The 13,728-nt window shown below is 35.7% G+C and overlaps 2 protein-coding genes across 2 annotated transcripts; both read left to right on the top strand.

The window, feature by feature from the left end:
• Positions 1-2,117: 2,117 nt before the first annotated feature.
• LOC145563205 (uridine 5'-monophosphate synthase-like) lies at positions 2,118-6,731 on the top strand. The gene is made up of 9 exons (XM_081623644.1): positions 2,118-2,279; positions 2,861-3,343; positions 3,637-3,973; positions 4,201-4,284; positions 4,772-4,854; positions 4,951-5,038; positions 5,115-5,369; positions 5,606-5,741; positions 5,942-6,731. Exons 2-8 carry the CDS (start codon positions 2,874-2,876, stop codon positions 5,735-5,737), a joined length of 1,449 nt encoding a protein of 482 aa, XP_081479770.1. The 5' UTR covers positions 2,118-2,279; positions 2,861-2,873; the 3' UTR covers positions 5,738-5,741; positions 5,942-6,731.
• Positions 6,732-7,022: 291 nt separating this feature from the next.
• Positions 7,023-8,173, top strand: LOC145563206 (zinc finger protein STOP1 homolog). Its single transcript, XM_081623646.1, has one exon. The coding sequence runs from the start codon at positions 7,138-7,140 to the stop codon at positions 8,047-8,049; it is 912 nt and encodes a 303-aa protein (XP_081479772.1). The 5' UTR covers positions 7,023-7,137; the 3' UTR covers positions 8,050-8,173.
• Positions 8,174-13,728: the final 5,555 nt, after the last annotated feature.

Raw genomic sequence — 13,728 nt, forward strand, 5'->3', positions numbered from 1 at the left:
TATGGGTGGCTAACTGGAGAAGAAGAAATTAAAAGAGGAGAGAGAAAGAGGAGATAGAGAATAGAGAGAAGAAGAATTAAATAATAATAATAATAATAATAATAACAATTATATTGTGGCTGGCCGTACGGTGCGGCTAGCCACATATGAAACTTTGTGTTTAATTTTATTTTGTATGTACTTTGTAACAAGAAAAATTCAAGTTACTAATCACATCTCTTTTGTCTATATGGAATCACATAATCTCTAGTTTATAATGATAGTACACCATAAACCCACAAGGCCTCAAATATAGTTGAACATAAAGTAGTTACCAACGCAATGTTGATCAAGGTACTATTAATGCAAAGAAGTCCTCTGTAATAAGCTTGGTGATGTTCCTAGCTTCTTTTGTGAGACTCATAACAGATTAAAAAGGACAGAGAGAGTAGTACATACACATGTAAATGTGGCCGTCGTGCCATCATAAATGTGTTCAAAAGTCATTATATATTTGAATTGGATGAGTGTCGAGAGGGAAGCATCAATATGTGGTTGACTAGCTATTTTAATTTCAGCAATAGGCGCAACTAGAGTTTTTTTCGTCCTTATTTATTCTGACAAGAAATTGACTCCAAATAAATTAGTTATGAAAAACCAGCAAATATGACACTACTATATATCTCATTTCCAAATTTAGTATCTTTCTCCGAAAGAGAAGTCAAAAGACTACATAATGCCGTGGCATACTTGATCAATTAATCTACGTACGAGTATAATTTATGAGTAAATAAACTGCTCTTGGAGCAAGTGATCTGATTAAGTTGTTATGAATAATTATGTACTGCATATTTGAATGTAAGTAAGCCAAGCCTGCATTTATATAAAGTTCATTTTTTGAATGGAAATTCACATTTCGTGCATGCAGGGAAATATCACCTTTGAATCTTTATTTTGACTATCCGGTCAAAAATAATTTTATACCGAGTATCCCGTACAAGTGAAATCAATATCATTAGAGCTTGATCCCTAAATATCCTATCTTACTTTTTTGGGCAAGTGAGGGTGAAGGATACCTCAAGTGTTTAGAGCTTTCTATTCGGTTCTAGGGGATTCTAGAATCAATTCTCGTCATTTGTCCTTGTTAGTTGTGACTCTCTAATTTCTACACACCAAAATAAAACCTTATTTTGGTAAGCAATAATGAATTAGGTTTGGCTCAATATCCTACTATTTAGTATATTCGTATACCCCGAGCATCTCCACTGCACACTACACAAGGTAACTAGCAGGATTCAAACTCTTAACTTCAAGATGACTAGAAAGCCTTACCACTTACGTTGTTAAATTTTGAGGCCTCTTGGTCAATTACTTCACCATCAACATAAAACTTACCACTAAATCAAATAACCAAATGTTATTATCCCAATTGCCAAAAATTCCCCTACGTAGTTTTTGAAACATTGTCCTTAATTTGGGGTTTGGAGTGTTTGACAAACTTATACATCCTTTCTACTCTATAATGTGACAGGCTTTACTACTTCTATCCATATGTGTTTGCCTCATATGACATTTTGAGTCACCTTTAAAAGTTGTCCCATTTATCCCAATCGCAAACTCATAAAAGTGAAAAAAGCAAAAATACTTTCATCCACTTAAAAAAGGTTGTTACAACGCTTACTAATAAAGTACGGAGGGAATATCCATAAAGCAACTCTTGATCTAAATAATTTTGAAGATAGGAAAAATTTAACCAAATTATACAATATGGAGTACTCTTAAAGCGGGAGTAATTATATTTGGAAGCTATATAGTTTCTTATAAATCCATAATAATGTAGAAAAATTAAATAGAAAATAACATAATATAATAATTGTCTTAAAAAAAATATACTTTGTATATATAATTTAATAATTTAAGGTAAAAAAATAAGAAGGTTTCATAAAATAAAAATAAAAATATGATATCAGCAACTGATTTAGGCAAAAAAAAATTTTACCACAACTTGACATCTGTACAATTTAAATAGGGGATGATGTCAATAGTTGTTACTTTAGTTATATTTATTATAGATGATATCGGTATGGGGTCAATAAAATAAAACATAAAGGGCGGGTCAATAAAATAAAACATAAAGGGCGAGTAACATTGTGTTCCATAGCAAAGTTGCAAGGCCCAAGGCCCTAAAAAACACAACTGAAAAAAGACGAACGAACGATAGCCAGATCGACCCTCGCTCTCATGTCTCATTGCTGCCGGCACAATCCTCACCGGTAACCACCGTCTCCGTCACTTTTCCGGTAAGTCTCTTTCATCTACTCTATCAATATATTCTTCCAATGGTGCGTTGTTGTTTTGACTCTTATGATTAATGAACAACAAACTATAGCATTAATCAACAAATTTGTGACAGCAATTCGTTAATGAAATTGGATAACCCAGAAAATTTTTATCAGCATTTTTGTATCTATTAATATTATGCCGCGCAGTTTCTATTTATCTTTTGTTCATTTTTAATCAATTGTTGTTCAAGGTAGCGTATAATTGAAGAACCCTTGAATAATTGAATGACATTAATTGATTATTGATTACTTGTTTGTTGCTTCTCATTATTATATAGTTTGGTATATATTATTATATTAATACTACCTCCAGTTACATATTATTTGCAACGATTAGACATTTTTCCTCTCTACTTTATGTCAAATCGTTGCAAATAATATGTAACGGAGGTAGCACATGATTTTGTAACGGACTAATTGTTGAATAATGAATGATTGTTGTTCAAGGTAGCATCTTATTTAGGAATTGTTCGTGTGTTTTAAGAACTATCTTTAATGGCAACTTTTAGTTAATATTACCTGTATTATTGCTATAACAGTTTATTATCGTCAATGACGGTCACACCCTCATCAATGGAGTCCTTAATCCTTCAACTCCACGACATATCTGCTGTTAAATTTGACAATTTCAGGCTGAAATCCGGCATAGCCTCTCCAGTGTACATAGACCTCCGCTTAATTGTGTCCTACCCTAAACTCCTCTCTCAAATTTCCCAAACACTCATTTCTGCCGTTGGCTCTGCCTCGCCCCCTGCATCCTTTGATGTCATCTGTGGTGTCCCTTACACTGCCCTTCCTATTGCCACTGGAGTTTCCGTAGCTAACAACATTCCTATGCTCATGCGCCGTAAAGAGGTTAAATCATATGGAACTGGCAAAGCTATTGAAGGTGTTTTTCGTCCCTCCCAAACTTGCCTCATTATTGAAGACCTTGTTACTAGTGGTGCATCTGTTCTCGAGACAGCTGCTCCATTGAGGGACTTTGGCCTCAGGGTTACTGACGCTGTTGTTTTGATTGATAGGTGAGCTCTTTTAAGAAAATTTAAACAAAATGAAATGAGAAGATTTCTTATCTTCATGTGGATATTAGTTGTCATTTACCTTTTTGGACCGTCCCAATTTAGCTGCAATATACGGACACAAAGTATCCTTTGTGTCACGGTTTTTCTAACTTGTGCCACTGATGTTTGTGACAACTAAATTGGGACGGAGGGAGTACTTTGTATATTTTCTTTAGTTGTGTTATGTAATTTGTCGGGAAAAGTAGACTATAAATTTTGTTAATGGCTAATGTACATGGATATTGGCATATTAGGGAACAGGGAGGAAGAGAGAATTTGGCAGAAAATGGGATAAGATTGCATTCCTTGTTGAAGCTGAGTGAGATGGTTGGAGTTTTGAGGAGGTTGGGTAAGGTGGAAAAAGAAACAGAGAATATGGTGTTGAAGTTTATCAAGGAAAATAAAGTTTCTGTGCCAAATTTGAGAAAAGAGAGAGTTGGGGGATCAAACATGGCCTACGGGGAGAGGGCCAAGTTAGCTAAAAATGAAACTGGTAGGAGATTGTTTGAGATAATGGCAAACAAGAAGACGAATCTGTGCTTGGCTGCTGATGTTGGTACAACTGCTGAGTTACTAGACCTGGCTGATAAGGTGACAATTTCTAGCCTTTGCATATATTTGAACTCTAAAGCTAACACCCTACATTAATACATTTTTCTTATGTAGTCTAGGGTGGATTAAACATTAAGTCATAAACAAATGCCAGTAGCTGTATTTTAATCTTAATAGTAAAGAATTCTTCATACCTAGGCTACTTAGCTATCTCTAAGGCTATGCTTATATTCATTCACTTAACCTGTTTTCTCACTGTGTCTTAGGTTGGACCCGAAATCTGCTTACTGAAAACTCATGTTGATATATTGCCTGATTTTACCCCAGACTTTGGTACAAAACTTCGATCGGTATGTTTTGATCTATCTTCATATTTATCCTAGTTTTATACATTTTATCCCCCAGATTTATTGCCACTTACCATCATCACTCAGTATCCTGTTCCCACATATCCATGCTATTGTGCCTATGTGGACCATGTTTATTTGGACTTCATGAGATACACAATACACCTCATTGAAGCTCAGGAAGAAGTCTTCCGTTAACAGGACCAGCTGCATTAGTTGTTGCCCTTTTGCTATGGAATTGACTTCAAAATGTATATTTCTGTTTTCCACATTTTGGTGCTTAAATTCTTAGCTCAGGAAGAAGTCTTCCGTTAACAGGACCAGCTGCATTAGTTGTTGCCCTTTTGCTATGGAATTGACTTCAAAATGTATATTTCTGTTTTCCACATTTTGGTGCTTAAATTCTTATCATGACTTTTTTATGCATTATGTGTGCTACTTCTTGTTTCTCATGCAACTGTTTCATCACTTTGGTAAATGAACTTGACAGATTGCAGACAAGCACAATTTTCTTATTTTTGAAGATCGCAAGTTTGCTGACATTGGAAACACTGTAACTATGCAATATGAAGGGTAATAGACCAAATTTTTTCCTGTGTTTTACAGTGAATTTTTTCAGTCTTCTTCTTTCACTTGCCTCCTCTGAGTTTATCACTTTTCTTGTTGCAGAGGTGTTTATCACATTTTGGATTGGGCTGACATTGTCAATGCTCACATTATATCTGGCCCTGGGATTGTGGATGGCCTTAAATTGAAGGCATGCTTTCTAGAATATGATTATATAGAATGCCCGACTTTCTAAACTGAGAGATATTTCCACTCTTGAATTTCAGGGCTTGCCTCGTGGCAGAGGGCTCTTGCTGTTGGCTGAAATGAGCTCTGCTGGTAATTTTGCTACAGGAGATTACACAGCAGCAGCGGCAAAGATCGCTGAGGATCACTCAGATTTTGTCATAGGATTCATCTCAGTTAATCCAGCATCTTGGAAATGTGGACCCGTCAACCCAGCCCTAATTCATGCTACACCTGGAGTTCAAATGGTGATTGGTGGTGACGCCCTTGGACAGCAGTACAACACTCCGTATTCAGTATGTTACTTTTTTCCCCTCTTACTCAATTTTGGGTACCAGATTGTTCAAATGGCAACTGATATATTAATTACGATCTGAAATGTTGAGAGAGTAATAGCTTCTACAATAGAATTAGTACTCTCAAATTCAGATGACTGAAGTGTTGCTTGTTGTGCTAAAAGGACGGCTATGTATATCCAGCTGCTTTATTTGTGAGGGCATGTGTTTGATTCAAACTGGTTAAATTGTTGCAGGTTATCCATGATAGAGGCAGCGACATAATAATTGTTGGTCGTGGGATCATTAAAGCTGCGAATCCCAGAGAGGCTGCTCGTGAATATCGGCGTCAAGGATGGAATGCATATTTGGCCAAATGCACGAGATAAATGGGTATGTTTGTAGTTTCTCAGTTTTGCATTACTTTGGGTTAACTTTTATAGTATTATTTATGGAAGATCTGAAAAGCCCTAGACACATTGGTTTGACAACAGGGTTCAAATCTGTTCTAGGCTTCTAGTTAGGCAATAGATTTGGCTGTGTGTTCCATAGCTTCTGTTTTTGTTTTCACGGGTGATAGTTGACAATTGCAGCACCAAAAAAGAGGATCTGGACATTATTCTGGTAAATGTGAGATTTTGAGCGTTGAAGTGGATGGAACTTGGAAAAGGAAGTAGTAAAAGGGAGAGGCTGGAAAGCTAGTATTGGCTGGGTAGTTGAAGAAAGGGAAGTAAACGTGAACTTCTGAAGGGTCAGAAAGAATATTTTGTATTCCTCCTTTGCAAACTGAAATAAAGGCCATCTTAAAAAGAATGAAAGTTGCTGCAGGTTTAATAAAAGAAGTGGTGGTTCAAACCAACTCGTAGGAAGCAATTAGAGCACTCAAATTAAATTACCCCCAAAAATTGATGAACCAATAATAAGCTTAGTGGCAGAGTTAGAAGACTTGCATGTTCTTCTGGTTGTTTCTACTGCTCAAAAGTAATAAGCTGTTACGGCCGATGAACCAACAAGCTTAATCTAGTGATTATGACTAGTGAACGGGAATTAGTTGTCTCGCTTTGTCATGTGTTGTCCCCGAAAGAAATAAAAGAATCCAAATGTGATAAGTTGGGTTTGCGATTATATCTCATTGTGACCGAGTCGAGCGATTACCATCATGAAGAATTCACTTACGGAAAATCAGGTAGTAATAGTATTCCATTTTATGGAAATTAGAATCATTTTGTTGCTATGTCGCAGAATTAAATGTTTGTAAGCTGCTTTTAGTGTTTAAAATTTCAATTCTTTGAATTTGAGTTGGATGTAAACATGGATCAATTTTGTATAGTTTCAAATTGTTAATCATCAGGTATGTCTTTGTCCAAATATTCGTTTCCAAATGCTAAAACTTTCCTTGTCATTATGTCAGTGATGTTATGATTCCCATTATTAATTTTTTTGTAATCTTCTATACACTGTCAAGTGGAAGCACGGACACACGGTTGTTAATAACCTAAGAAAGCTCCATAAAAGCTTCAACTCAACTTTCATCAATTTTGTTGAACTACAATGTCTTAATACGACACCATAGCTCAACTTTTTAAGATCTTTTTTTGGCAACATATGGAATAATTGTTTGTTTGATTGACATAAAAAATACGAGTAATAGTATAATGTGGAGTATAGTAATATTTTAAAAGAAGCTCCAATAACCATCAAAATATCATATACTGATATACCCCACCTTTTCAACCTCCCAAACGCTTCCAATCTCAAATTCTCAACAAACCCACAACAAATCCAGAAAATGACAGATCCCGTCAACACCCTCCACCTTCCACCACCGGAAAACACCGCCTCTGACGATCCACTAACCAACCTCTCAGCGATCCGAAACCGAGTCGACTCACTGAGTCACATCCTATCCAACTCGGTCAACGGCACCGCCCCCATCTCAATGAACCAATCAAACTCAATCTCTGCCGAGCTAACCTCCGCCATCCACGCCGTCGTCATCAACGGCGCCGCCCTCCTCACCACCTCATCCTCCCCGACCCACGTGGACGGCGACGATCTTGAGATCGTGGAGCTAGACGTGATGGAATTAACGGCTGAACACTCCCACACGTGTCAAGTTTGTGGGAAAGGATTCAAGCGAGACGCCAACCTACGGATGCATATGCGAGCTCATGGTGACAAGTACAAGACCATGGAGTCTTTATCGAAGCCAGATAAACACAAACACTCCGACATTTATGGTCGGAATACGAGATTCTCATGTCCATATGCCGGGTGTATCAGGAACAAAAGACATAAGGAGTTCAGACCGTTGAAATCAGTTATTTGTGTGAAGAATCATTTTAAGAGGAGTCATTGTCCCAAGAAGTTTCCGTGTCTTGGGTGTAAGAAGAAGCAGTTTTCGGTGTTGGCGGATTTAAAGTGTCATATGAAAAACTGTGTAGCGGCGACAGCGGTGGTGGCGGCGGATGAGGAGACTTGTAAGTGTTCGTGTGGGAGGATGTTTTCGCGAAAAGATGAGTTGTTTGAGCATATGTCATTGTTTGAAGGGCATATGCCAGTTGCTGAAGATGATAATAAGTTTGATGTTGTAGAGGAAGAACAGGATGATTTCGGATTCGGATTGATTGAGGATGATCAATGTTTGCAAGATATGGATTATTTGTGGTCTTCATTTGAGAAAGAGTTGCTCCATTTTTGATGTTTTTGTTGTATTGCTCCTATTTTCCTCTCTGTTTTGTTCTGTTTTTATGATTGTTCAAATTATAGTTATACATATTTTCCCTCCTTCCATTCTATAATCAATGGAATTGAAATTACTTTTATGTATGGACTCGATAATTGACCTTCCGTAATTTATCTTGTTTTTATTGATCTGAGCTTTTCTAATCTAATACAAGGAAGGTCGGTAAATTACCCCTTTCAATGAAATGTACGGATATTTTAATTGACACTTTGACTCGAACTAAAGAGTTTGGAGATATTTCTATTGAAAAAGAGGGCTTCATGTTATACATGAGGGTTTTTGAAACTAAGCCTACAAAGGGTCTGTTCTCATTTACTGAAATGAGCTGAACTGAACTGAAATGAAATGAATATTTTATGAGAGAAGGAAATTAGGAACTGAACTTAACTTAATTGAAAATAATCCGATGAGAACAGGGCTTAAGGCTTTTAAGCAATATTATCATCAAACTCATCAGCATGAAATCGTATCAACTGACGCCCTTGTTAATACATTTCTTCTGCTCACGGGAAAAATATTCAAGTACAGTTCCTTTCATTTGAATGACAAGTTCTAATGTTTCCCAGACAACCACCAAGGTCTACCTCACTTTTTGTTCACTTTTGATCTTCATTCATGCCAACTGGTTTTCTTGGTTATAGGTTTGAATTTATTGAATTCATAAAAATAAATATTCAACTCAACTTATGCCAAACCTTTAATTTCCTAAAACAAAACTGTAATGTTTATAATTTAGCTATTCTTTTTGTAAGACCTCCTCTGTTTCTGTTGGGAAAAAAAGTCATTGGTATTGAACTGTCCGTAACAAAATCGCTCCTGTTAATTCTGCAAGAAATATCTGGTACTCCGACACGTACACTCTACGACATAAGTATGTGTCCAAATGTCTAATGCGACCTTGTAATTTTGGCATTTAATTTTGATCAAGTTAAATTTGCATATGCTTGGTATAATACTTGTGTATCTTCTTGACCAAATGACCAGGGACTCTACTTTTTGACATTCATCCAATGTGCACGTACGCCTAGTTGAAATGCTGACTTTCATGATTTCAGGAAGGAGTGAATGAATGATATACCGTTATATCACGAGGATGTTATTGCATAAAATTTCTGAAAATCTGAATTTCAATTCAACTAATTTGATTCTTTGCATAACCCGTGAATTCGTATAGAAAATTCAACCTGTAAACATGCATATATAAACACACACGTACGAACACATGCATATACAGATATACTCATCCTTCAATTACAAACTTGATAGCAAATTTATCAATCAAATTTAACCTTAGTCCAAAACTCGAACCGAAAAAGAAAAATATGTCGACTTCCTTAGAAGCATTGGCAATGGCAGGGGAAGATTATGCTAGCTTTGGCTTAGAAACTGAAGAATGGGAGCGCGCTGACTTAGAGGAAACACCAGCCCACCTCTTGGCTGATGAAGATGAACAACAATATTGCAGTTTCATAAACTGCAATAACACTAATGATAAGAAGAAATTTGAAGTATCGAAAGGCAACTCAAAGTTAAGAGTGTTAATTATGATAATTACAGCTATTATTAGGCTGACCATGCTAATAAGAGTGGACAAAATCTTGTGAGATAAACATCTCTATAATGCGTTTCCCCATGTATTGCTACAATTACAACTCAAGCTGGCCTAAATTTTGCTGTAATACCTTGTTGATACGTAGTATAAGTTAATGTAAATTAATAAAGCATCTCTTGATTTTTACACCACCCTTTCATTCATCTTTGTTTATCCCGTTTGCCTTTTTGTATAAGTTCCATTACATTTTTTGAACATTAATCAATATCTTCAGCTAAGCAATATAAAAATTTATGGAGTATATAAAATTGATATTTTAAAACTACAAATTGTTTAACAAGATCCCAAGTGATTATGTTTTACTTATCATTAACTTTTGAACCTGAGAGACACAATCTTGATCGACTTCGGTTTTGGGATAATTGTCCAAAATTAAAATTAATCCAACATAGTGTAAAAAACTTTTAATTTTAGAGAGTTTTATACTTTTTTGGAAATGAAAATGATAGAGGACGAGATGATTCCCATGCATCTCATGAAGTCATGAGACCACAGAAGGCCACTTATTAGGTGGATAAAATCATCTGTTTTGTCTAATAAAACTATATCAATTTAGCTAGTTACAAATGTGATTCTCGTCATTAACTAAAGGCCTATCACGACAATGTGTGTGACCGTCTAGTTGTCATCTGGGCCTTTGCGCGGTGCATCCCTTACCTTTACTTGAGTTTTCAACACTAGGTCTTGAATTCTTCAAAATATTCTAATTTCTTGTATTTCACCAACTAACGGTCATATATGGTTCCAAATTATATTATATGATCACAATATACATCCTCTACAATCATGAGTTATTTTGAGAGTAGGTCCCAAAATTTCCAAAATTGGTCCAATTTCGTGTATTACATAGCCTTCAATTTTGGACAATTTGGACTTTTTCGGACACAAAAGGATCTGAAAAGTGGTTGAGGTTCTTCCCATGTACTCCACGACACTCCCTTAGGTGGGAGGCCATTTGAATGGTTGGAACCTTTAAAGTGCCAATTTAACCATTTCCATACATGCTTCCCTTTATTAATTCAAGGTCACTATAGGTCTTTATATGACCAAACAATGCTCATATATGGCTCTAATAACATCACATAACCTTGAAATAGATCCTCTATAATCCTAAGATGTTTGATATCGAATCCCGAAACCTTCAAAATTGGACTAAAACTGTATATAACCTTCAGTTTTAGACAATTTTAGACTTTTTCAAATCTAGAGAGTAAAAAGGTCAAGATGTTCACAACACATTGCGATACCATATGAATGGTTGGAAGTCTTGGATTGTCCACTTTGCCTCTTAGACAATATGGTTGTTTTTGTATACACCTCCTTTCGTTAGCTATAGGCCACCACACGTCTTTATATAACCGAGTAGTGGTTATATATGGCTCAAAAAACATTATATGACCGGATAACCTCGAAGGCGTCCATTATGACTATGAATTTTGACACCGGGTAAAAAACCTTTGAAAATGGTTCAATTTCATGCATTATAGCCTTCTCGTTTGGCTTTTAAAGAACATTTTTTCACTCGACAAGATTACATTGAGCCGATTGAGGTGCTTCCTGGGAAGACCGCCCCGGGAAGCTTACTTGGTGCCTAAACGATCTCATTCATGCCTTGATCTACCCTATATCTTCATAGCTTGTACTCGTAATACATAAGTACCTTAGGATAATACACACTACTTTAGGCACTATCTTTGCCCTACTGTGTTCTAAGCAATGCTTATAATCTGGTAGATCATAGATAAATGAAGTTTGAGGAAGATAATTCCTTGAATTATACCCTAATTAACTTAATCTTTGTCTAAATATCACATGCATAGATTTTCATTGATTCTTTTATTGGCTTTTAAAGTTGTAATTAGTTGTACATCACCTTTATAGTGATGTTAGATTGCTAGCTGCCTAGCCTAGCTCCTGCCTTCAACATTATACTTGTGATTGCCAAAAACCAGCGGCACCAACAATTTAAAACCACGGTTTTTATTTCCAAATCAATCTAGATGCACAACCAATATAATACGTAAGTATATAATTCAATTTGAAAAGTGGATGCTTTTGTTCAAAAAATGTGGCAAGATTCCTTTATTAGAGGTTGGAAGTTCGAAACTTATTTGATAATTAGTTAATTACACTCTCTTAAACCCAAATAATATTATGACCGATTATACAAACTTTGTGTAATTGATCATTTGTTATTTTCAAAACTTTGGGTTTCAATTTGGTGTCCCTTGTTTATTTATTTTCTTATTTTTGTAAAAAAATGGTTTCACTTGCAAAACCAAAATATTAAGATTTATTTACATTACTAAAACTATGAACTTCAAAATTGAAAGAATGAATTTTTTTACTCCGTATTTTCTTTCTCAACAAATCTTATAAGAAAATATAGCAAAAACATTAAATGTATAGTACAAGTGATCCTTCAAATAAATAAGGAGCCACTCCTCAAAATAGAAAAGAGCTAGGCATAGACAATTTGAAACAAAATTGAATAAAAATAATAATTGGCCTACGTAGTTAGTTAGTGAAAGACAGTGACCCAAACATAGCCAATATAGTCATACTAGACTACCAGAGTTTTTCCCCCCCAAAAAAAAAAAAAAAAAAAAAAAAAAAGGGGGGGGGGGGGGGGGGGGGGATAAACCATATACCCATCTCTCTGTCTCTCCCATTGGATAATAAATGGATAATGTATGCTTCCAAAAGTTTTAATTTTCTGCCAAAATACATGGAAAAATGGAAAGGATAAGCTGATTTTCTCAGTAATTGGACTATGGGTTGCAAAGACTGAGCGAGAACGGTAAAGAGCGATGTCGTTGTGCTGTTGCTCTACCGAAAGCGGGAGGAAGAACCCTCATCCAGCAGTAATTTGGTAAGAAATTTATGGTACACAAGATATCTTTTACAAACACATTTTAACGATTTTTTTTACCCCCTATTTGGTATTTAGAGAGCCACAAGGACAGTTGATGAGAATCAATCCCAAAATCTCTTAGAACCAGGAGGGGAATTTTAACCATTTGAGCTATCTTTACTCGATAACAATTTATTTATTATTGGTAAAAATAATAATGTGTCATTTGAGTGATACAAGAAAGTTCGTATATAAACTTACTAACCCAAGAAATTGGATTACGGAGTATAATTTTGGGACAATTTAAGATAGATATCTCTCGTTTGACAAGGTTAGTCACTCAATATAGAGATAAGTCTGTTAAACCACTTGTAATTAAGAATACAACTATGTAATAGTCAGACTCTTCATACTTATAGTAATGTTTGTATCTTGTTGCTTTGGATAACCTACATTCAACTCCCATCGACCACAGGTATCCCTTTCGATTCCGATTTCGGTTGCCAGCAACACAAGTGGACTCAATTAGTATAGCCATATAAGCTTAAAATAGCCAAGGATAACCTTCTATATATAGGAGAAGAGTAAGCTTATTTGCTCATATTAAGTCCCAAAAATGGTTTTAACGTATAATGTCTAATATCTAATGTTAGGTTCACGGGTATATGGTTAACATGAAATATCTTATACAGTAATAATAAAAACCAGAAAAGGTGTAACTACTATAAGTGCAAAAATTAAACAGCTTCCTTTTTACAAAGTGGTTTTTCAATTACCTCAAGTGCAATGAATGCATACATTCACCATTTACCCCCCCTCCCCTTATCCTTCTTCCTCCCTATAAATATATCCAACAATCTTGCATTCCAGGATATCAGTGATCATAAAATATCTTCAAAGAATACAAAGCTAAAAAAAATAAATACAGATAGAGAGAGCAAGAGCGAGAGAGGTTCCGAGGTTTAGTCATGTCGATTGATGCATTAGCCATGGCGGGTGTAGACTACAAAGAAAGTGGCATCAGCTTTAGAGAGATGGAGTTTAGAGACATGGAATCCATACCAAAATATCTTCTAGTAGAGAATGAGTTCGGTAACAAGAAAGATGAGAAGAAGCGTGTAGTGGCAACTATGCTTCAAGCAGATATAAAGCAAAACAATGTGAAAAT

The sequence above is a fragment of the Chenopodium album genome, chromosome 10 (genome assembly GCF_948465745.1).
Source record: "Chenopodium album chromosome 10, dcCheAlbu1.1, whole genome shotgun sequence".
In the NCBI taxonomy this organism is placed as follows: Eukaryota; Viridiplantae; Streptophyta; class Magnoliopsida; order Caryophyllales; family Amaranthaceae; genus Chenopodium; species Chenopodium album.

Excerpts from the sequence above, each read along its gene's own strand:
- LOC145563206 (XM_081623646.1), top strand. The coding sequence starts at position 7,138 with ATGACAGATCCCGTCAACACCCTCCACCTTCCACCACCGGAAAACACC.
- LOC145563205 (XM_081623644.1), top strand. The coding sequence starts at position 2,874 with ATGACGGTCACACCCTCATCAATGGAGTCCTTAATCCTTCAACTCCAC. Across the intron at positions 3,344-3,636 it reads GCTGTTGTTTTGATTGATAG|GGAACAGGGAGGAAGAGAGA; the intron begins GTGAGCTCTTTT and ends TTGGCATATTAG. Across the intron at positions 3,974-4,200 it reads TACTAGACCTGGCTGATAAG|GTTGGACCCGAAATCTGCTT; the intron begins GTGACAATTTCT and ends ACTGTGTCTTAG.